This window comes from Salvia hispanica, chromosome 3 (assembly GCF_029641045.1).
Source record: "Salvia hispanica isolate PSC_SH4W2 chromosome 3, Shi_PSC_v1, whole genome shotgun sequence".
NCBI classification, from domain to species: Eukaryota; Viridiplantae; Streptophyta; class Magnoliopsida; order Lamiales; family Lamiaceae; genus Salvia; species Salvia hispanica.
In genome coordinates this window covers 56,556,322-56,578,726 of record NC_142694.1, presented here as the reverse complement: position 1 = coordinate 56,578,726, position 22,405 = coordinate 56,556,322, and the positions used below count along the sequence as shown (strand labels likewise).

Genomic DNA, 22,405 nt, shown 5'->3' with positions numbered 1-22,405 from the left:
CACAAATGGAGTGTACATGCTTAAAAAATTCAATATTGTTCCATAAAAAAGATCAACAATCATAAGGAAAAGAGTAATAACTCAAAAATAGAAATGATTATCAGTTTATATCAAGTTATATATGATAATACTTTTCTTTATAGTTGAGTCATTTTTCTATTCGGGAAGTTTTTTCATAGTTGAGTCATTTCTATATATGGTAACTTTTTTCTCTATCTTACTTTACTCTCTCTTGCTTTATTCTCTATTTTATACTTTATTCTCTTTACCTTTTCCTTCCTCTTACTTTTTTATCTATTTATTTAACACACCCAATATACCTTTCTAAAACTCCGTGCCAAAAAATTTCGCCTCAACTATGGCGAAACGGAGGGAGTATATCTTATCATTGTGTTTTGTCGTTGTTCTTGTTGTTTTATATTCGTGTTTCAGTTCACGCGCCAGGTTCGGTGCAAAAGAAGCCCCCCTTGCTTCCATCAAGGCAAAGCTAAAGCTCTTCAGGCAGCAAATTGAGCTGTTGCCTCTGCATTTATTTGTCGTGCGACCGGAAACCTTTGTTTTCCTGCCCCCACCGACATCCATCCAATCCCGACCGAGGTTCAACCTCTCGTTTCTATACCTTCACCCACACTTGCAATTGCGACTCCACTAGTCGTCGTGAGAACAACATTGGTTCCATTACGTTCACCCCCGTCAGTCGGATAATGAGAATGGCGGTGGCTCCTGGATCAAGAATATAAAGAGCGGAAAAGTACGAACAAGACAGAATGAAAATGGAAGTGTAAAAAACCATGACTACTTGCTCGACAAACTCCTACGTGGAAGCCATTTCCATTATTTTAACTTACTCCCTCATAAAAAGTGTGCACAAGCAGAATGTTATTTGTTCATCGTAAATAAAATAAAGCTCTATGAGGCTAAAGAAATTACATAGCAGATAACCATCATCATCACCACTACAGGAAAACAAAAATCCCTCACAGGTTTCTGAATCAAGATGCTTCTGGAGTCTCAAACCTTGTAGGAGTATCAATTCCCATCATGCAGCAAAGCCCTGATATCAAAATAATAAGCAAGACGATCCCCTGCAAAAATAATAAAACCCAGACTTTGAGACAAATATACACTGTTAATACAACAAATTCCAAATATAGCGTGAACTGAGAGTAGTAACATATAACAAGGCAGAGAAACTAGAATATAACACTCAGCTTTCCAGCCTCAGTAGCTAACTTTTTCAAAAGATTCAAAGTAGTGGGTCTCTACTTAGTACTTACCACTAGTAATCCCTCCAGAAGAGATGACTTAATCTGGCAAACTTCATCACAGCCAGTGGAATTAGCAGAGGCATTTCCCATGGTACCTTCAGCAAGGAACCTTTCCAGTCCCTTGTGTGAGACATACTCATCAGATCGAAATGGATCAGAAATGTAGAGGAACGAATATTTTGCACCCATCTCATTCACTGCATTTAGGAGTTGAGAAAGAATGCTGCCTGCATATGTAATCAAATTGTTAGTTAACTCCAATTTACAGACTCGACGTAATAGCAATAACAGCAACATACTTTCGGAATGTGGTTGATCATTATCCTGTGATAACATGGAATCTCCAGGGCACATGACAATCAGATCAGTGTGCCCGTCCGAAGACTTTTCAATCCTTGAGTTCAGGTAGTCCTACAAGTGATTTACACTATATCATGAAATAGGACCAGAAAAAAAAACAGTCAATTTTCATGGTTGTCAGTGGTACTTACATTAACCAAGCTAACATCATTTATTTTATCAAAATTTTCACCATCCACAGAACATGACCCCACTAAAGCAATTCTACTGACTCCAAAATCATGCTGACAAGTTTCAGCAAACTCAGAAAGCAGAGAACTCTCAATGGATACTTTCTCTTCTCCAGCAACTACATAAGGAAAAGCCACAGAGGAATTGGAGTTGGAAATTGAGTCCTGTCATGAAGTAGTCACACTTTAGCTCATGTGTCAAATGATATTAGGCTAAAATAAATAACCACAGTACTCAAGTAAAGAGGAAACCAATTAACCTTCAGCAAGTCAATAAGTGCTGGATCAGTTTTTGCGGGTCTGGAAACTTCCAGAGATTGCAACTGCATAAAGAGATACATCATACATGTCAAAAGATACAATAAGAAATAATACAGTACTAATGGCATGAAAGTTGCACATGTTTTTGTAGTTCTTTTGAAAAATCTCTAACTTTCCACATGAAAAAATCATGGATGGATCATCATGTATTTTCTTTAGGTTATGACAGGCACCTCAGTATATCAACTGGGATTCTGAAAAGAAGAGATTCAGTTGTTATATACTCCACAACCATAGACAATGTGCGACAAGTAAGTGCGCTCATCCATTCTTAATTTAGCGTGAGAGTAGAAAGTTAGCATACTAAGATTACTGTCAATTCAAAAGAGAAATCTATTCTTAAGAATGTGGGTGTAGAGCAGGATCAGCATAATAGCCATCCAATTTCACGTGCACACACATATTCATCACAATGAAAATGGAAAAAAGAAGAAACAACATTAATACCTCTGATCCAATAAAAAGGAAGGCAAAGTTATTGGATCCTTGCACTTCCTCGCTTGAGCACTGCATAGAATGAAACCACCATTTATATACTTCCGACCAGTAACCTAGACCTATATTTTCATACTAGTTTACTCTAAACAATCTGATTTATATGATATCAAACTCTGAATCAAGGATGTAGATATACCAGGTATTTTGACCATCCTCCTTCAGTCATTGTAGATTTGGCTAAATCCCTGGGAGCGAGGATTCTATAATCAACCATTTCTTTCTTCCTGTTTCATGTTTGTAAAGCTTTAGATCAATATATTGTTTGTGAAAAGCTCCTAATATAGAAGATCCTTGAGCACATCATCACACAAAACTAAGGAATGGGTGGGAAGGTCATGGGTAACAATTCAGAACAAACACTTTGATTAGCTTGTGCAGAATAGTGTAATCAGACTATTCAGACATGACAATGAACTTAACAAATTGATGATCTTCCAGTACAATGGCAAACTATGTAGATACTTTATTGGGAGTCTCCAACAAATTAGTCATGAACACACCATATATATATATAAGGACCTGCTAAATAATGGCCAAATATATAGCAAAAACATTGGCTGGGTAGATAATACACAAACAGGAGAAACTTGAAATATGATTACCCATTTAGATGAGACGACCATAAGAATGCTGGGGCCATAGATGAGAAAGTGAGCCCCAGAGGTAACTGAGCCACGACAAGAAGAAGAGCAGTCACGATTGCCAAAGAAGAAGTCTCCATCTTCATTCTGAAAGTCCGAAGACTACGCGGAGTGATTGGATTGGATTGGAGTGGATCAGCAGATAGCAATACCTCCTCTCAAGTTTAATTGAACTGATGAGCTAGCTATCCATCAAAGAAGAAACACGCAATTTATCAATATGAATTGAGAAAAAGGGATTGCAATCGACCAAATCGCAGCGTGAATGGCTGGATCTGAACTCGTTTGGGAAATTGATGTAATCTCCTACGAACGAATTAACAATTGGAGGAATCTCTCACCACCAACGTATACGAGTCGGAATCGAAATCGAAATAGGAGCGCGGATCGAAAATTGCTGTTCCAGTTTCCTCACGGACGAGTGATCCAGAGACTTATGTAAATATTCCGGCTCATCTGATTAAACCATATTAATCAATAGGAGTATATTTTTATATGAGTACACACTATTAATCCGTTGATTAAATCGTTTTATTAATTAGTTGTATGTAATTTTTTAAACTTTCAATAGATTTTAATTTTAATATCAACTTTAAAATCTGCTTATAAATTATGTATAGATTTTACAACCAAATAAAATTTTAGCTATAATATACTAGTAACTTAATATAAATCATAATTCAATAAATGAAATTATTTAATTTAGTATAATGTTGTTTTGGTTGATGTTAGATAATGTCATGTAAGTAACTCATCAAGCTACATGGTGTCGAAATTAAGCTACATGGTGTCGAAATTAAGCTACATAGTGTCGAAATTATGATTGATCAAAATCAAAAGAAATTAGTAGCTTGGTTGTCAATATTATACATAATTTCTCTAATCATACACTATAAGACAATTAAATAATATATCAAAATATAATTATTTTTTAAAAGTCATGGGATAGACCAGAATTGACCATACTAAATGACTTTTTTTGGCCATTCACCCTATAATAAATATACATCATTATTATAAACCTAACGTGTATATAAAACAATTCTTTTGAAAAATTTCTAATGGTATTTAGTACCTGGGATTTTTAAATTTCGTATAGGATTTTTCAAATATTTGGTATTGGATTCTCAAGTTTGTATTTTTATGCAATAATTTCAGATTTTTTTTTCGAATCAATTTCGAAGTTTGGACATGTCGTACTCATATCGGGTCAAATTCATTTTCATAAAATTTCAAGTTTTTTGAGTTGGGCAAAAAATATGAGATCCAGATTGCGGTAGAAAGAGGAAAAGGAGTGTGGCATTGATGTATGAACCGAATTGAAATAATCGCACAGTTCAACCGTCTATTAAACATAATTTTTAAATATTAGTGAAGGTTGAATTTTAAATAGATATTGTAGTATTTTTTAAATGAAAAACGTATTTCACATATTACCATTACTTTTATTTTATTTTATTTTATTCATATAATTTGATTTGAGTATTCTAAAATTATTATTGATGTAATTAGTATTACAAAATAAAAATTTATAAATATTTTAAGATATTAAAAATAAATTAAATACTTTAAATAAAACAAATAATGTGAACGTGAACAGACGAAAAATCATCATGAAAACTAACTAAAATAAAGTTTTATTGCACTGAAATGTGGAAATTAATAGTAATATACTAATATGCTTTTTACATATAAATAATAAGGTAAATTTAAATAAATAGGTAGAAAAATATCCAGCCAACCTAATTCTATCAAATATACGTATTGCAATATTTATATGAACGTAGAAAGGGTGTGAAGTGAGTATAATCAAAATCCTTTAACCATCAGTTATACAAATCCAGTGGAATTAATTGAATAGCACCTGTTTCCTCTGAACCCTTGAATCTGTTGTTGAGAAATGATTGTTTGATTTGATTGGGGGAAGGAAGGGAGAAGAAGATTGATAATAAGGTTTAAGTTGTCGTTGCGAAGAGCAACCCCACATGAGTGAGATCAGAGCTGCGGCGCTTCCAGTTCCAGTTCCATTTCCATTTCCATTTCCAGCACAATCGAATATATAATGCGTTGTGGTGGATGTGGATTGAGGTGGACAGAGATTGAGGGTTGGATTCGGGACTATGACAACATTCAGCGCCTCGCTATCAAATTGATCTACGCTCAGATTGTATGCGCCTTAATCGGATCGCTGGGAGCGCTATACAACGGCGTATTGCTCGTCAATTTGGGGATTTCTTTGTTCGCACTCGTCGCCATTGAGAGCAGCAGTCAGAGCCTCGCCAGGACTTACGCCGTCCTCCTCTTCTCCTCAATTTTGCTCGACCTCTCCTGGTTCTTCCTCTTTTCTCACCATATCTGGTATTCTTTTCTCTCTTCTTCTCCGTTTTCGTTTCTTCATAATTTCAACCATACATGCTCTACAACCTGTATATACCTAGTGTAAATATGCTAGTGCTGCTCCAATGATTGTAATTAGGATAATGTTATCTCTACTTACTACTTATTACGCTGATGTTAGTTTTTGTTGTGTGGCTCTTTTTAGAGTAGTTTTTAATCACTGCCTTCCAACTGTCATCAATTTTCATCTTGTGCTTGCAGGAACATTCCATCTGAGATTTATGGAACCTTTGTTAGTTTATCTGTGAAGCTCACACTGGCTATGCAAATTATTGGATTTTCGGTGAGGTTATCATCTTCACTGTTATGGATGCAGATGTACAGACTAGGTGCTTCTTACATGGACAACTCTGTTCATAGAGATACAGATGTTGATCTGAGAAATAGTTTTCTCAGCCCTACAACTCCTCTAATTCGACGTCCCTCTGGTTCTGATGATGTAATTGGAGGTTCCATATATGATCCTGCATATTATTCTTCTCTTTTTGAAGATGGCAGAGAGAATGCTGTCCTGTGTGAGGTAAGCTCGCATCATCCTAATTATACATTGCCACTGTTAGGTTATCTATCGCCATGTGTACTTATGAGTCATGAAGCTAATATGCATTATGTTGGACAACATTACCTAAAAAGCTTGTGATTCTTCAATCTTGTACTTGTACATGTTGAAAATATGCAGTCCTGAACCACTATTAAAGTTAATGGCTAGTGGCTACTGGATAAATGCTTTCTTAGCCAAAAGGCCCAAAACCATAAAGTTGCTCGTATGAGATAGGCGTCTATTATGTCATCAAATAATGTGAAAAGACAGATGTACCAGTTACCTATGATCTAGGTGTTATAGTTGTATATCCACTTCCATTAACAATGGTGGAATAGAAATGCCTATCTATGTGCTACCGTGTCTATCTTTGTTGCAAAATATCAATTCCTTAATAGGGAACTGAGTGCATAAAATTTTGATAATCCAAAATAAGTTAGAGAGATAGCGATTCTTGTTTAAGTTTGAGTTTGTGCCCACTAGATGTCTTTCCTGTAAATGAACTGTTACCATAACCTTTTCTTGAAACTCTGACCTCATCTCATTCTGTGAACATGCTTCTTGTATTTGGCATTTCTCTCTCAAGACAACTTGATTTCACCATGAATTTCTCTCATTGCCTCAGCCATAATTTTCCTTTTTTTTTGTGTTAGCTTTTCCAGGTACATTGTATTAGTTCCAAAGCAGACCACACACTATCCTCAATGGGCATCTGCCTGTACTCTTGTTCTTTGAATATATATAAGCAACTTTACCAAAGCTTTGATTGATAATTTCTATTTTTCTATCTGCTTGAGGATGGTAGGAGTTGTATTCTAGGCTTATCTTAAACTTCTTCCACAAGACCTTCAAAAAAGGGAGATATAAACATAGGATTAGGATCTCTATCAGTAGTGGTAGTTTTTGTCATCTTATGTATGCAAATACCCTCTGTGAAGCAAAGATTTGCAACATAAATAACAGCTGATGTTTTCTTTGAACAAATAAAATGCATCATTTGGGAGATACAATCAACCATCACAAATATTGGGTTCATCTGCATCCTAGGTAATCCAAGACAATCCATGCTTACATCGTCCCTTGAACTTGGTGGTTCCGGTCATAGACTATATAACTCAATCCTCAGTCATTGCATAAGTTTTATCACTGCCTCCATGTGTCAAATTATTTTTTCCATCTAGTGTACAAATGAAGCAATATATCTTACTGCAGGCCAAACGTTGGGACAGCATGATATATGCCCTGTAAAGTAAGACACGAAAACTTCTGATTTTGTGATCATAGTAGATCATATCCAGGTCTTGATCATAGTAACCTCTCAATATTGGCCCTATGCATCTCTACAACAACGAAAACTCGTACTGAATTCACATTTCTTCAAGTTAGAATTTGGACAACTTCTCTCCGGAATGTAATGTTCACCTCGTTACTTAATGGAGGCTAATTAAATCTTAACTTCTTTTGGGATCAACTTTTTGAAAAAGTTTAAACCATGCAACATACCAACGCGCCATCAAGTCTTGGAATCAGAAACTAGTAGTTTATTGTAATTTTGCTAATATCACAACCTTTGATGGCATGCATAATCTTCATGTGCCAAGTACCAACCTTCTTTAGATCTAGGGGGTTCGAAATTCACAAAGAGATTGGTATAAAGTCCATTTCCCAACAAATCTTTTATGCATGTTTAAAGCTCTTTCTGTCTTTCAGTTTCATGCAATTGTGTGGTAGACCAAATAAACTCTCTCTAAATATGATCAATATGGTGTTGGACACTTCGCTTAAGGGGTAGGTAGCCCATCAGACAACATTAATGGAAAAGTTGCTGTGGCCTCTTCTAGGAGTGACTTCATCACTGCAGGGACGGAGGATAGATTATTGTATATTCTGACTTCTTTGAGTGCATAAGCAAATTCCATTTGCTTCTATCTCCATCAGGAATTGCCTAAGAATTTTACATTGCATTGTCCTAACTCATCAGATTTAGGAGAGTCTTAATCCCATATTAAAGCCAGTAGGACTTCCACTCAATCTTTGTAGAATGCATATACATTCTCTTTCCCATGAATTTTGTTGTATCAGATTGAGCAATGTGTTCCAGACAATAGATGGAACATGTTCACCATGCCGCTGAAATGTTAGGCTGAAAAGTCTCTTAATCAGGTCTTCTGAGGACATGACTTCACCAATTTTCTTGGCTAAAATACCACCTTCTATATCTATATATTTTCACTTTAATATTCAAGGGACATGTTACCAAATACCAATAATAGACTAGGGCTGAGATTAACTGTCACATACTTTGTTTAAATTTAAAACGTATTTATTTTGGATGGTAAAGGAGTAGGACCACTTCCAGGTTTTATACTAAAACAATATTGGATAATGCCAGCTTAAAGGACTTCTAACGTAAGATGTTTTCGATTAATTTTGAGTTTCAGAGTGATACGGTTATGTGCAATCTTATTTATTTTGAAGATTATGTGCTGTTCTTGCATGCCGACATTCATCCAAAACTTAATGCCTTAGGTTAAGGGGCTTTTGGGTAATGAATAATATCTGTGGAACAAAATAATGGTAATGATTTATCACATGCAAAAAGTATTTCATTTCCATGTATATACTCCCTCCGTCCGCCATTAGGAGTCTCATTCCTTGTCGGCACGGGTTTTAAGAAATGTTAAGAAAAGTGGGTGGAAAAATGTTAGTGGAATATGGGTCTCACATGTATATATTAGTTTTAAATGAAATATGAATGAAATGAGTTAGTGGAATGTTGGACCCTATTTCCATTTATGATAAAAGTGAACCGGAATTCGCGGACGGACTAAAATGGAAAACCAGGACTCCTATTCGCGGACGGAGGTAGGACCTTCTAAGATTACGTATATGTTCTTTATGCTCTGTCTTTTCCTTCCACCTCTAGTCCTCAACAAAAAATAAATGGTAAAAAAAACATAAACTACAGTCATAGACACCAAGTTTGAATGCCTTCACCCCTACAATTCCCCCACTAAGATTCAACCTGCTTTTGTTACGCAAACAATTTATTAAGTTTATTTCGGTGACTTATCTAAAAATCATTGTTAAATGTCTAAATCTTGTCCCACATCGACTTGGTGAAGATCCCATCTAATCTGTATAAGTGTGGATGACCTTCCCCCTTATGAGGCCTTTTAAGGGGGTGAGTGACTCATTTCTAATATGGTATTAGAGTGGGTCCAAGTCGATTATGGATTTTTCTTTATCTCTAATCTGCCTCATGAGTGGAAGTCAGATGTTCATTCCAGCTCACATCGATTATGGTTCTTATCTCTTGTCTTGCCTACCCACGTGATGGAAGTCCAATGTGTCATTCCGGCCCACGCGGGGCGTGTTAAATGTCTAAATCTTGTCCCACCGACTTGGTGATGATCTCATCTAATCTCTATAAGCATAGATAACCTTCGTCCTTATGAGGCCTTTTAAGGGGGTGAGTGGCCCATTTTTTAATAATTATTTTTGTGAATATTCATCTTGTATATTGTCTTTGACATTTACTTATAGTGATTCTCCATCCCAGATATTCGTAAGGACGGGTGGAATAGAGCCTGAAAGAGGTCTAGAGTCGCATTGAATTTAAAGATCAACCTTGAACTTGTTTGGAGTTTTTATTGTACAGTTTTCGTAACCATTATCATCACTGCCTAGTCAATAAGAGCTGGTGGTTCTTTTAGAAGATTCACCTAGCATGGAATCTTCTTGTATATTGTCATGTTAGGTTTGATAGGTATGGGAGCCATGTGGACTGCTTAACTAAGCCTAGCAATTTTCAAGGGCTTTGTGTTGAATTTTGCATCTTCTCTTTTAGTGATTTGGTACTGATGAAATGCAGTCCTTATACATTTTAAAGTCAATTTATGACTTTAACGTTTGCATGCCTTCCTTTTGATGTCAGGCTGGCCCAGGTCATGGCAATTCTGTAGGCAACTCTGAATCTACTGCTGAAACTGTTTATCCAAATGCATCTCCAGGGAGACCTTTTCATTCTAATGATGTAAGTCTTTGCTACACATCTCCTAATGGCAGTATAGTAAAACCTCATAGTTGTGAAACTGATAAAAAGAATTAGTCTCTGTTATACAATAATTTCTCATGGTACCCATATATCTAATTATAAACTGTCGATACATTTTCTCAAATTAAATATAGGATCGGATGAGGTTCTTGATTAATGTGTGTTTGAAGTATAGAAATGAATGAAGTTGAGCCCCATGGGCCATGGCCATACACATCTAACAGAAGTGTATAAATCTTGTTTAATTTCAGGTTGAGAAAGATATAAGAAAGCCCCAGGTGGTCTAAGCCAATTGCGGATGATTCTTTTTGTTTGGTGGATTAGTTTTTCCTCATTGAGGCGAGATGAGTCTGATAGATAGGTGGAAAAGCATGATTTGTACAGATATCAGTCGTGTATTCTTTTTGCAGCTAAAATGTGATGTGAAGATTTGTTGTGTACATGTATGTTCCAACTAGCCTTGCTGTTGGTTTTAACTTTTAACCAACCTCTTTATCTTCCATGGCTCTGTTTTTCTTTGGATATAAACATCCAATCAAAACAAGGAATGGACCTTGCACTAAGCTTTCAAGTGGGCAACACTAATAATTATCTAGTGCTATATTAAAGTACAAATACCTCCTAATCTATCTATCTATCTATACATATATAAAAGGCGAGTTTTGGCCTTATATTGAAATATTTATAAGTTATCTATACATATATAAAAGACGAGTTTTGGTCTTATATTGAATATTAAAGAATTTTGGACAAGTTTTTGAATATTTAAAGGCGAGTTTTGGCCTTATATTGAATATTAAAGAATTTTGGGCAAATTTTCGAATATTTATAAGTTTTAAGTCTATATAATTAAATTATGATTTTAATTTGTAACTTCCAGTTATGCATTAATTAAAAAACCATTATACATAACTAAAAACCATTAAAAAATTATGCATTGCAAATATTGAGGCCGTTATAGTTTGTGACTCCATAGCCTAATGTGTGCCATCCAAATTTGGAGACTCATGCCTAAATTAGTATTAAATGTGAAACGGTTAAGCCATTAAAAAAATTATTACTACTTTATAATTATTATTCAATTTAGAGATTTCATGGTCAAATAAAATTTAATTTGCCATTAATCATAAAATATAATATGTCATGGCTATAAATACATGTATTAGGCTAGCTAATGGAATCATACAGTTCTTGTGTTTCGAAACTAAGGTACTCTCAAATTGAAAGCATGCACATTCTATGTCAATCGTAGAGAATTCTTTTGAAATTGATTATGTTAATGATGATACGTAGAAGTCGGATGAGAAGATGAGTGGTGTTGGTAGCGTCGTCGGTGAATTTTTCTGGCAGTTATGATGAATCCGATTCTTCTTTAAGGTTTATTTGGGTCGAGAATGTTATATTTATTTGTTCATAAATTGGTTTATTTGTGTTGTACAGTATAATTGTATTGATTTAATCATTGTATGTTTTAGTAGGTTTATAATTTATGGTATAAATTATATATGTTGTATAATATTTGCTTTTGTTTATTTTGTGATATATAGAGAAATATTATGATAATATACAAATAAATATTTTATTAAATAAATTTTAAGTTTTCTACTTTTTATGCATAATAATTTAATATTATATCATTTACACAAACAAGTTGTAGTGCATAGCATGTTTTGCTGTTTAAGGACACAATACAATTTTTTTATATTTATTTGTTCATAAATTAGTTGAAAGAAATCTTTTTTGTTAGAATTAAAACTTTTTGAAAATAAAAATTTTCTTTACTTTTAAATTAATCATTATGTATAATTTACTACTCCCTCCGTCCCGCTTTAGGAGTCCCGGTTGAGTCGGGCACATGTTTTAAGAAAAAAGTGTTTAGTGTGTAATAAATAAATATTGTAGTGGATGTTGGGACCCACTTTTAGTTGAGTGTCCAATAAATAAATATTTTAGTGGATGTTGGGACCCACTTTTAACACTTTTTTATTAGTTGTAGTGGATGTTGGGACTCACTTTTAACACTTTGTAGGTATTTTTTATTAATTTATCTCAACCGGGACTCCTAAAGCGGGACGGAGGGAGTATTATATTATATTTTTTTAATTTTATTTTTGAATTATTACATACAATAAAAGGAATATTAGAAAAATGTGTTTTTTTATTTTTTAAATTTGTATGAATATAATAATAAATTAAAAATCTGTGCATAGCACGGCTTTTTCAATGGTATATATAAAAGATGAGGTTTGGCTTTATATTGAAATATTTGTAAGTTATGAGTATAAATGTTAATATTTATAAAATATGTCATAATTAATATAGAAACATATATAAAAGGTGAGTTTTGGCATTATATTATAATATATGTAAGTTATGAGCATCAATTTTAATAATTATAAAATGTCATAATTATTATAGAAAATGAAAGGTTATTATACTATGCATAATGATATTTATGTACATTTAGTATTATGATTGATTGATGACACTACACATTCATTAATAATATTTAATTTTATTTAATCGTTATGTACATTTTTACATAATTGTAAATGTTTCAACTTTCAAGCATAAAATTTATATTATCATTGTAATTTATTTTTTCCGATATAATAAATCATAGAAACTAACTATCTATAATATTTTGAAGTTAATGCATTGCATATTCATCGCGAACTTCGTCGCTTTCACAGATTTCATGCAAAGAGAACATTCAAAGTGAACGAAATGGCAAACGAAAGCAAAGAAGACGTAGAGTATAAAATATCACATTGTTTTCGCGTACATGTTTTTCTTAATTTTAGTTTATTTTATTTTATGTTAGGTTTTTTTTTTTTTTTTTTTTTTTTTTTTTTCTTTTTTTTTTGTCTTAGCTATAATAATGTTTCACAAATAGAATATAGTATTATAGAAACTGGCCATCTATAATATTTTGTAGTTAATGCATTGCATATTCATCTCAAACTTCGTCACTTCCACAGATTTTTTTATGCAAAAAGAGCACCTAAATCAATGAAATGGTAAAAAGTTGTAATATAGGGTATGTAGTTGATTTTTGTTTTAAATTATTACATGTAGATGGTGAAAATCTGGCTTATGGAATAGATTGCGCCGCTGCAGGACGAGAGAAGTGCAGGAGATGATAATTGGTGATGAAGAAGGGCACCCGAGCTAGATGGAGGCGGATAAAAGATGTTGGGAAAATGATAAGGTAGAGAGGTATTGGAGTACAAAGAGAAGTCGGAGGGTAATGTTTTAATATGAATGAGTTACTATACTTAATAAATAGTTTGTTAGCAATACATTTTTTTAATTAGTTAACCTAATTATATAGGTGAAGAGTTTACATGATTATTTTTTTTATGAGACATATATGATATAATAAATTCTTATGGATTTATGTGATGACTTGGATTAATGTGATGAATTTATTGTTTAATTTAATAAATTAGATCTTTGAAATTGATAAAAAAATATGAAGGTAGATTATATTTATTATATTTTTCTATGACAATGGCTTCCATATTTTGAACATTATAAATTGTATATTAATAATTTCATATTGATGGTGTTAGACATAATTTTACTATGTATTATTTAAATAATATTATTCTTTTTATATCCAAAAATGTTTTAATCAATATATGTGCTTTTGTTGTTTTTATATAATTTTAAATATTATACTAATTGTAGGTTTTAACATTTTACTTATATTACTCTAGATTGATATGAAACTGAGAAAACCATCTTAAACCTATTTAATCCACAACTTTTATTTATTTTCTTGAAAAAATTATCATTAAAGATTCCCTATTTATTCTCGTGATGATATGAATTCCTCTAACTTATTGAATTGATAAAAAATATTTTATCAAGTGAGTAGTGTTTCATCGTCTTCTTATTTTAGTATTTTTTATTATTCATAATGTGTTCAAATAAATAATAAGCCTGATTTTTTAAATTAAAATTTGAAGATAATTTATAATAGAAATATTTAGAAATAAATAGAATATATAAGAAAAAAATAGAGAATTCTAGAAGAGAAAAAAATAGGATGAAAACTTTAGAACAAATACATATGTAGTCTATATATATGCCTATTGTAAATATTTTGTAGATGTTAAGTTTCGCAAGTTTAGCTTTTTTTTTTTAGTTTTCAAATTCGAGTGATGATAAAGTGACATATTAAATTAGTTTCGGTAAAATTAATTGAACCGTGCATCGCACGGAAGTAGATATATACTAGTGAGTATAAATTTTAATATTTATAAAATATGTCATAATTATTATAAAAAATGAAAGGTTGTTATACTATTCGTAATGATATTTATGTACATTTAATATTATGATTGATTGGTGACACTACATATTCATTAATAATAGTTAATTTTATTTAATCATTATGAACGTTTTTACATAATTGTAAACGTTTCAACTTTCAAGCATAAAATTTATATTATCATAGTAAATTATTTTTTTCCGAATATAATAAATTATAGAAACTGACTATCTATAATATTTTGAAGTTAATGCATTGCATATTCATCTCGAACTTCGTCGCTTTCACAGATGACATGCAAAGAGAACACTCAAAGTCAACGAAATGGCAAACGAAAGCAAAGAAGACGTAGAGTATAAAATATCACATTCTTTTCGCGTACATGTATAATCATCAATTAGGAGAGTGGGGAGGAAATTAAGATTGAGGATCATGTTATGTTTATGTGATATAAGTCCATATTTAACCTTTTTTTTAATGTTAGTTTGTTTTATTTTTTGTTAGTTTTGTTTTTATTTTTTTTTTGTCTTAGCTATAATAATTTTTTACAAACAAAATATATCATAGAAACTAGTCATCTATAATATTTTGTAGTTAAATGCATTGCATATTCATCTCAAACTTCGTCACTTCCATAGATTTCATGCAAAAAGAGCACCTAAGTCAACGAAATGGTAAAAGTTGTAATATACGGTATGTAGTTGATTTTTGTATTAAATTATTACATGTAGATGGTGAAAAACTGGCTTATGGAATAGATTGCGCCGGTGCAAGACGAGAAAAATGCAACAGATGATAATTGGTGATGAAGAAGTGCACCCGAGCTAAGGAGGCGGATAAAAGATGTTGGGAAAATGATATGGTAGAGGGGTATTAGACTACAAAGAGAAGTCAGAGGGTAATGTTTTAATATTAATGAGTTACTATATCTAATAAATTGTTTGTTAGCAATACATTTTTTAATTAGTTGACCCAATTATATAGGTGAAGAGTTTACATGATTATTTTTTTACGAGACATATATGATATAGCAAATTCTTATGGATTTATGTGATGACTTAGATTAACGATTTAACGTGATGAATTTATTGTTTATTTTAATAAATTAGATCTTTGAAATTGATAAAATATGAAGGTAGATTATATTTATTATATTTTTTCTATGACAATGGCTTCTATATTTTGAACATTATAAATTGTATATTAATAATTTCATATTGATGGTGTTAGACATTGAATTTTACTATGTATTATTTAAATAAAATTGTTATTTTTATATCCAACAACGTTTTAATCAATATATGTACTTTTGTTGTTTTAATGTAATTTTAAATATTATAATATTAATTACATAATTGGTTTTAACATTTTACTTATATACTCTATATTGATATTATAGTTATTAGTTGTGTTTAATTTTACTATATTATAATTGTATTTTAATACTTAATTATTGCTATATTCATACATCTATTTATTAAAAAATTGATAGGAGTATTAAATATACAAATTGTAACTTGCGGATGTATAATTGTATATGAAGTTGAGAAAACCATCTTAAATCAACTTAATCCACAACTTTTATTTATTTTTCGAAACAAATGATCAATAAAGATTCTCTATTTATTCTCGTGATGATCTGAATTCCTAAACTATTGAATTGAGAAAAAATATTTTTATCAACATAGTAGTATTTCATTGTCTTCTTATTTTAGTATTTTTATTGTACGGAATATGTTCAAATAGAAAAAATTAGGATGAAAACTTTTTAGAATAAATACATATGTAGTCTATATATATGCCTATTGTAAATATTTTGTAGATGTTAAGTTTCGCTAGTTTAATTTTTTTTTAGTTTTCAAATTCAAGTGATTATAAAGTGATATATTAAATTAGTTTTCGTAAAATTAATTGATCCGTGCATCGAACAGAAATAGATACTAGTTTTAGTTAGGATTAGGGATGTCAATCGGGTCGGCCCACCGGGTTTCGGGCCAATCCTATTCAGGTTTGCGGGTCAATCGGGTGCGGGCTAGTCGGGTTGTGATTTCTTTTGGGTTATAAAAGTTCAACCCTAACCCTAAAAGCTCGGGTTTCGGGCTGGCCCAACGGGTTAATCGGGTTGCTACCGATAAAATTAACATGCGATCAATCCCATAAATAATGATGAAAATTAGTTATATTCATAAAATGTAAAATATTTAATAATGATAAATTTGAGATATATGCTTAAACTCAATCATAAACATGATCAAATACCAATGTTTGAGATATTTTGTAAAATTTTAATGCATATTTTAGAAATTTAAACAATTTTTTAGTGAATTTAAAGTTTTTAGTTTATTTACAATTATTATATTAATAAAATTTTAATATATAATTTATATATTTAATATAAAATTGAAAGTTACATTTTTAGTTATCTATCATTCTAAAATCAATCAATGAAGTGTCGAATTAGGAGTAAAAATTGGAATAATAAAAATTTTATCGGGTTTTCGAGCCAGCCTATAAGGTTTTCGGGTCTGGCCCTAACGGGTTGCGGGTTAATCGGATGCGGGCTAGTCGGATTGTGATTTCTTTCGGTTTATAAAAGTTCAACCCTAACACTATAAATTTGACGGGCTATTCGGGCCAGCCCACGGGTTACGGGATACACTGACTTCCCTAGTTAGGATGCAAAAAGACCCTATGTGGTCGGATAAGTCATAAGTCCGGCGCTAGCTCAGTTGACAACTCTTAGATAAGATGATTAGAAACAAGGGCGGAGGGAGGGTGGGGCCAGGGAGCTCATGGTCCCCCCACTAATTTTTTTAAAAACCTAGGGGTATTTTAATAATTTTACATTAATTATAATTTATAATATATATAATATTAAAGATAGATTTCAGCAAAATTATCCTCCATCCGTCCACGAATAGGAGTCTCATTATTCTATTTTAGTCCGTCTGCGAATAGGAGTCCCGGTTCACTTTTACCTGGTAATAAGGTCTCACCTTCCACTAACTCATTCCACTCACATTTCATTTAAAACTAATATATACAAGTGAGACTCTTATTCCACTAACTTTTTTCCATCCACTTTTCTTAACATTTCTTAAAACTCGTGCCGCCCATAAATGAAACTCCTAATGGCGGACTGAGGGAGTACTCTATAAATCGTTTCCTCTTAATTAGTTTTCTCCTTCTGCCGCCATTCTACTCCTTTTTCAATGTAATCTGAAATCTAGTTATATAAAAGTAGGTATATTTTAAAACTCAAATATAATTAAATTGATTTTTCTACATGTGTTGTTTTTTGTTTGGCTGCAATAGTTATATAAATTGAGACCTAAATAATCATATTCAAGCTCTAAATTGGTACACATAAAATTCAAATGGGAAGAAAGAAGATAGCTTATGTAATTCAATGGCTACGGCGGTTCTGTGTTGGAATTCTTTAACCCCTATTTTTAATTTGATGTGTATGTATTAATAGTTTTACACTATTTGATTTGTGACAGCAACATTTTAGATTTGAACATATTGTATATTTTGTTTACTCTTTATTCTTTTAGTTGTAAAGCATAAGATAAACTTTATCCTTTTTTGCGTATGATTTATATTTTGCAAACTTAATCAGTGTTGACTATTTTTTGTAGGTATATGGATCGTTATTTCAAGAAACTTTCTTCCGTTGATTTTTCATTAGTTGAATGATTGCTTAGTTCCTTATATGGAAAAGGATGTATTTGTTAAAGTTACAAATAAAACTATTATGCAGCAATTTCAGAAGATGAAGAATAGAAGACGTATGATGTGATTGCATTTAACTTTACATTTTAAAACTTATAATTTAATTTATGTAATTTTTTTAAAGTTTAATTTTGGATCCCGTGATAAAATTTCTGGTTAGAAATAAAAATATAATTTGAAATTAACACGTAGGGGCATTTTGCAACTTTTCCGTACACTTGCTATAAAACATGATTTTTCTAATTTAATCCTAATAATAATCTCTAGGAATTGAGTGTGTTTTACACTTCATTTGTCTAAAAATGGTTGAAATTTGAGGTCCATTGAGTGAATAATGAAAGATAACCATTAAAGTTAAGGGAAGGATTGATGAATGAGAGTTGAGTGTTTTTGTTGGTGAAAATGGATTGGATGATAGAACGCGGTTTGCAAGTTGGAAGTTTATGGAGCGCCATCCAGTGTTAATTGGGATTAGATAAATTTATTACTTCCTTTTTCTTGAAAGAAAAAATGAATAATCACATCACCACCATCATCATCCATTCATCACCGTCTTATTCATTCCAAATCATCAATTGGAAAAGATTGCGACTGTCTCTGGCTGCCTTCGTCAGTGACTTGTCCGACAACTCTTTTCCAACTACCATCCTCAATCTTGGTAAAGGCAAAGCTAACTAAATCCATTTCATGTCAAAATCAAAACTTGTGTAAGTTTGTTATGTTTATGGCAGGTGATGGAGCAATCGAGGTACTGGTGTCACATGTGCTCTCAAACAGTCAATCCCATCACGGATAGTGAAGCCATGAAATGCCCTGTTTGTGGCAGCGGCTTCCTCGAAGAGGAAATCTCCGAATCCAACGACCGCACCCTCTCCCTCTGGGCCCCTATCTTGCTCGGCATGATGGCAACCCCCATCCGCCCCCGTCCCTTGATGGAGACGGAGACGGAGGCTGAGGATGATGCTCAGCTCACGACCAGGCGGAGGTCGAGGACCTCAGCCGCCTTTCTGCAGTTCCTCCAAAGCATCCGAGCTGGAATGCTGGCTGATCATCATAATCAGGAGAGGGAAGCACAAGCACAGCGTGTCATCTTGATCAACCCCTTGAACCACACCATCGTGCTTCAGGGGGACCGTCCCCCCTTTGCCTCTCTCGGCGACTATTTCATTGGCCCGGGTCTTGACTTGCTGCTGCAGCACTTGTCCGAGAATGATCCCAACCGGTATGGCACTCTGCCTGCGCAGAAAGAGGTGGTCGACGCCCTCCCCTCTGTCACCATCCACGAGCCGATGCAGTGTGCTGTTTGTTTGGACGACTGTGACGAGGGGGCTCACCTTAAGGAGATGCCTTGTAAACATAAGTTCCATGAAATGTGTATCGGGCCCTGGCTTGACCTGCATAGCTCTTGCCCCGTCTGTAGGTATCAGCTACCAGCTGATGACTCTAAGCTTGTCACTCATAATAGCACTCCAGATAATAGGATAAGTGACAATGGGAGACGATTCTCTGTTCCGCTTTTCTGGCCTTTCACCGCTTTGGTTCAATCGCACGATGCACCAGCACCTCCATCTGCAACTGAGGATCATGACAACTGAGTATTTTGCTTGTCATCATACATAATATACGTATACACTCGTATTGTTCGATTATAGGATAGATCAATTACTACTTAGGCTGTTTCTGTTTCAGCCAACTCTCAACTTCATCTGCATTGGGTATTTGGTGATATGACAACAGCATTATTTACATTTATTTCATCTCTTAACAAATTTCTTATATCGGAGTTTGAAATGTGCCAAATCACATTTATTTACAGGGTGCAAACTCAAAATAACACCCTGTCAAAGGTGGTGAACAACACAAAAAAAGAATTTTAAAAAAATCAAAACATATAAGAAAGTTTGATGCTTTGTTCGCCGGTAATAACCCATGTCATCTCAGAATCACTTCACCGTGACAATTTTGATGATAGACGCTGTTCCAATTCGGTGAAGAGCCACGACAGCATCCCCGGCCTTGCAGAGACCTTTTGTTTTAGCATGCTCAAGAGAAAATTCCAGTGCTTCCTCCGTGGACTCTTCGTGAGAAGCCTTTGCAGATCCTGCACAGAGAATCGGAACCAGACCCCTGAATATAAGGCTGTGCCTAGCCGGAGATTCATCACTGCATGACCAATCGAAGGTATCTGTCTTTATTTCAGGAACCACCACGGACAATATCGGCATGCTTGGCCTGTATTTAGCAACCAGCTTAGCAGTACTTCCTCCTCTAGTTAGGACCAAAATGAGAGCAGCTTTCGCTGAGTTAGCTGTCCGAACAGCTGATGATGCAAGACTCTCCAATGGGCTCATGGGGACCGGTGCATTTACCATGATGCGCTTGAATGCATCAGCATAGTCAATTGTACTCTCAGCTTCTAAACAAATCTTTGCCATGGTAGCAACTGCGAGTTCTGGATAAGCTCCTGCAGCTGTTTCGCCACTGAGCATTACACAGTCTGTTCCGTCAAGAACAGCATTGGCAACGTCAGTGGCTTCTGCTCGAGTTGGCCTTGGGGACTTGATCATGGACTCCAACATCTGTGTAGCTGTGACCACAGGTTTTCCGTAGATGTTGCACTTGTAAATCATGACTTTCTGGGCCAAAAATATCTTCTCAATAGGAATTTCCATTCCTAGATCACCTCTTGCAACCATGAAAGCATCTGTATTGGCAAGAATTTCATCGAAATTTGCCACCCCTTCTTGATTTTCAACCTAATAGAAAACACTCAATATAATGTGAGAACATATCATTCATAACTAACAAAATCGATTCAACATTAGCCTAGTATAGAACGCCAATAATTAGCATGAAAATTAGTTTCAAACATTCAAAACTCGTCGATAATTTTAACACAGTCATAGTTTTACCAAGAAGCCATAGTAGCCCAAATCTTAAAGAAATGAAGAACAGAGCAATGCACAATTTGTTTGTAAATCAAATAGGCATAAAAGTAGTGCACTGACCTTGGACATGAGAAGGATGCTTTTGGCATGTTCACCCAGCAACTTACGAACCTCGATCAAGTCAGAACCTTTGCGAACAAAAGAAAGAGCAATCATGTCAATTTTATTAGGAACTCCCCATTTCATTATATCCTCCTTGTCCTTGTCTGTCAAAGTTGGGAGGTCCACAATGACTCCAGGAAGATTGACATTCTTTCTCTCACCAAGCATTGCGGTGTTCTCACAGCGGCATTGTACCAAACCTTTCGCTTTGTCACAAGACAGAACAGTAAAAGTGATGGTGCCATCAGCACAGAGTATGACACTCCCTGGATTAACATCTTCAGCCAACTTCTTGTAGCTCATGCTAATCATCTTCTCATCACCCTTAATGTCATAGTCGGTGGAAACTGTGATCTCTTGGCCCTGCTTAAGCTGAACAGGCGTGCCGTCTTTCAGGAAGCCAGTTCGAATTTCTGGACCCTGCAAAAATGTTAAAGAACCAAACAGCATGAAATCATTTGAATTTGAACATGAGAATTATTCCATATGCTTGTAGTATTTGCATAATTAGGATCATCTGCTTTATTTAGGTCACAGCATGAAATGAAATGCAGTTTTTGATTTGAATTTGAACATGAGAATTCTTCTAATCTAGTTGGATCGCAAATCCTTAATTTAGTAATTAGAATTGAAGAGTTGTGATCGAGATGTAATCGAGAGCTGAATTGCAACATTGGAGTGGGGAAGAGGAAAACCTTGGTGTCGAGCATGACAGCAGAGAGGATGCCGGTGTTGTTCATGGCCTGGCGGAGGTTTTCGAGAGTCTCCTGATGGTATTCATGCGAGCCGTGAGAGAAATTGAATCTGGCGACGTTCATCCCGGCGCGCAGTAGCTTCTCGGCCATGGGCACGGAGCGGGAGGCCGGTCCGAGCGTGCAGACGATCTTGGTCTTGGGGCGACTGATGTTGTTGATCTCGGCCATATTGAGATCACTGTGTGTGTGTGAATGTGAATGTGATTGTGAATGTGAGAGCAAACTGAATTTGTGGATTCATTAAGAAGGTTTGAGATCTGAATTGTAACCAACCAAAATCCTCCGCCCAATCAATTCAAGACAAGAGGCTACTAAAATTGCCATTAAACTAGT

The 22,405-nt window shown here is 34.0% G+C and overlaps 4 protein-coding genes across 5 annotated transcripts; 2 read left to right on the top strand and 2 right to left on the bottom strand.

Annotated features, from left to right (window-relative positions):
• Nucleotides 1–815: 815 nt before the first annotated feature.
• LOC125211179 (uncharacterized) lies at nucleotides 816–3,734 on the bottom strand. Of its 2 annotated transcripts, none has more exons than XM_048110886.2 (9): nucleotides 3,600–3,734; nucleotides 3,220–3,443; nucleotides 2,754–2,841; nucleotides 2,567–2,626; nucleotides 2,059–2,121; nucleotides 1,760–1,963; nucleotides 1,568–1,679; nucleotides 1,278–1,495; nucleotides 816–1,085 (listed from the first exon to the last, which is right to left on the bottom strand). In XM_048110886.2, the coding sequence occupies exons 2-9, from the start codon at nucleotides 3,342–3,344 to the stop codon at nucleotides 993–995; spliced, it is 963 nt and encodes a 320-aa protein (XP_047966843.1). In that variant the 5' UTR covers nucleotides 3,345–3,443; nucleotides 3,600–3,734; the 3' UTR covers nucleotides 816–992. The 2 variants fall into 2 exon arrangements, with proteins under 2 accessions (XP_047966843.1, XP_047966842.1); XM_048110885.2 differs by having other exon boundaries at nucleotides 3,220–3,439; nucleotides 3,600–3,727.
• A 1,300-nt stretch (nucleotides 3,735–5,034) lies between these two features.
• Nucleotides 5,035–10,755, top strand: LOC125210681 (uncharacterized). The gene is made up of 4 exons (XM_048110243.2): nucleotides 5,035–5,616; nucleotides 5,857–6,175; nucleotides 10,134–10,232; nucleotides 10,505–10,755. The coding sequence occupies exons 1-4, from the start codon at nucleotides 5,321–5,323 to the stop codon at nucleotides 10,538–10,540; spliced, it is 750 nt and encodes a 249-aa protein (XP_047966200.1). The 5' UTR covers nucleotides 5,035–5,320; the 3' UTR covers nucleotides 10,541–10,755.
• Nucleotides 10,756–18,792: 8,037 nt separating this feature from the next.
• LOC125216159 (E3 ubiquitin-protein ligase SIRP1-like) lies at nucleotides 18,793–20,019 on the top strand. The gene is made up of 2 exons (XM_048117795.1): nucleotides 18,793–18,925; nucleotides 18,999–20,019. Exon 2 carries the CDS (start codon nucleotides 19,002–19,004, stop codon nucleotides 19,860–19,862), a length of 861 nt encoding a protein of 286 aa, XP_047973752.1. The 5' UTR covers nucleotides 18,793–18,925; nucleotides 18,999–19,001; the 3' UTR covers nucleotides 19,863–20,019.
• Nucleotides 20,004–22,280, bottom strand: LOC125216158 (pyruvate kinase, cytosolic isozyme-like). Its single transcript, XM_048117794.2, has 3 exons — nucleotides 22,013–22,280; nucleotides 21,276–21,737; nucleotides 20,004–21,023 (listed from the first exon to the last, which is right to left on the bottom strand). Exons 1-3 carry the CDS (start codon nucleotides 22,238–22,240, stop codon nucleotides 20,211–20,213), a joined length of 1,503 nt encoding a protein of 500 aa, XP_047973751.1. The 5' UTR covers nucleotides 22,241–22,280; the 3' UTR covers nucleotides 20,004–20,210.
• Nucleotides 22,281–22,405: the final 125 nt, after the last annotated feature.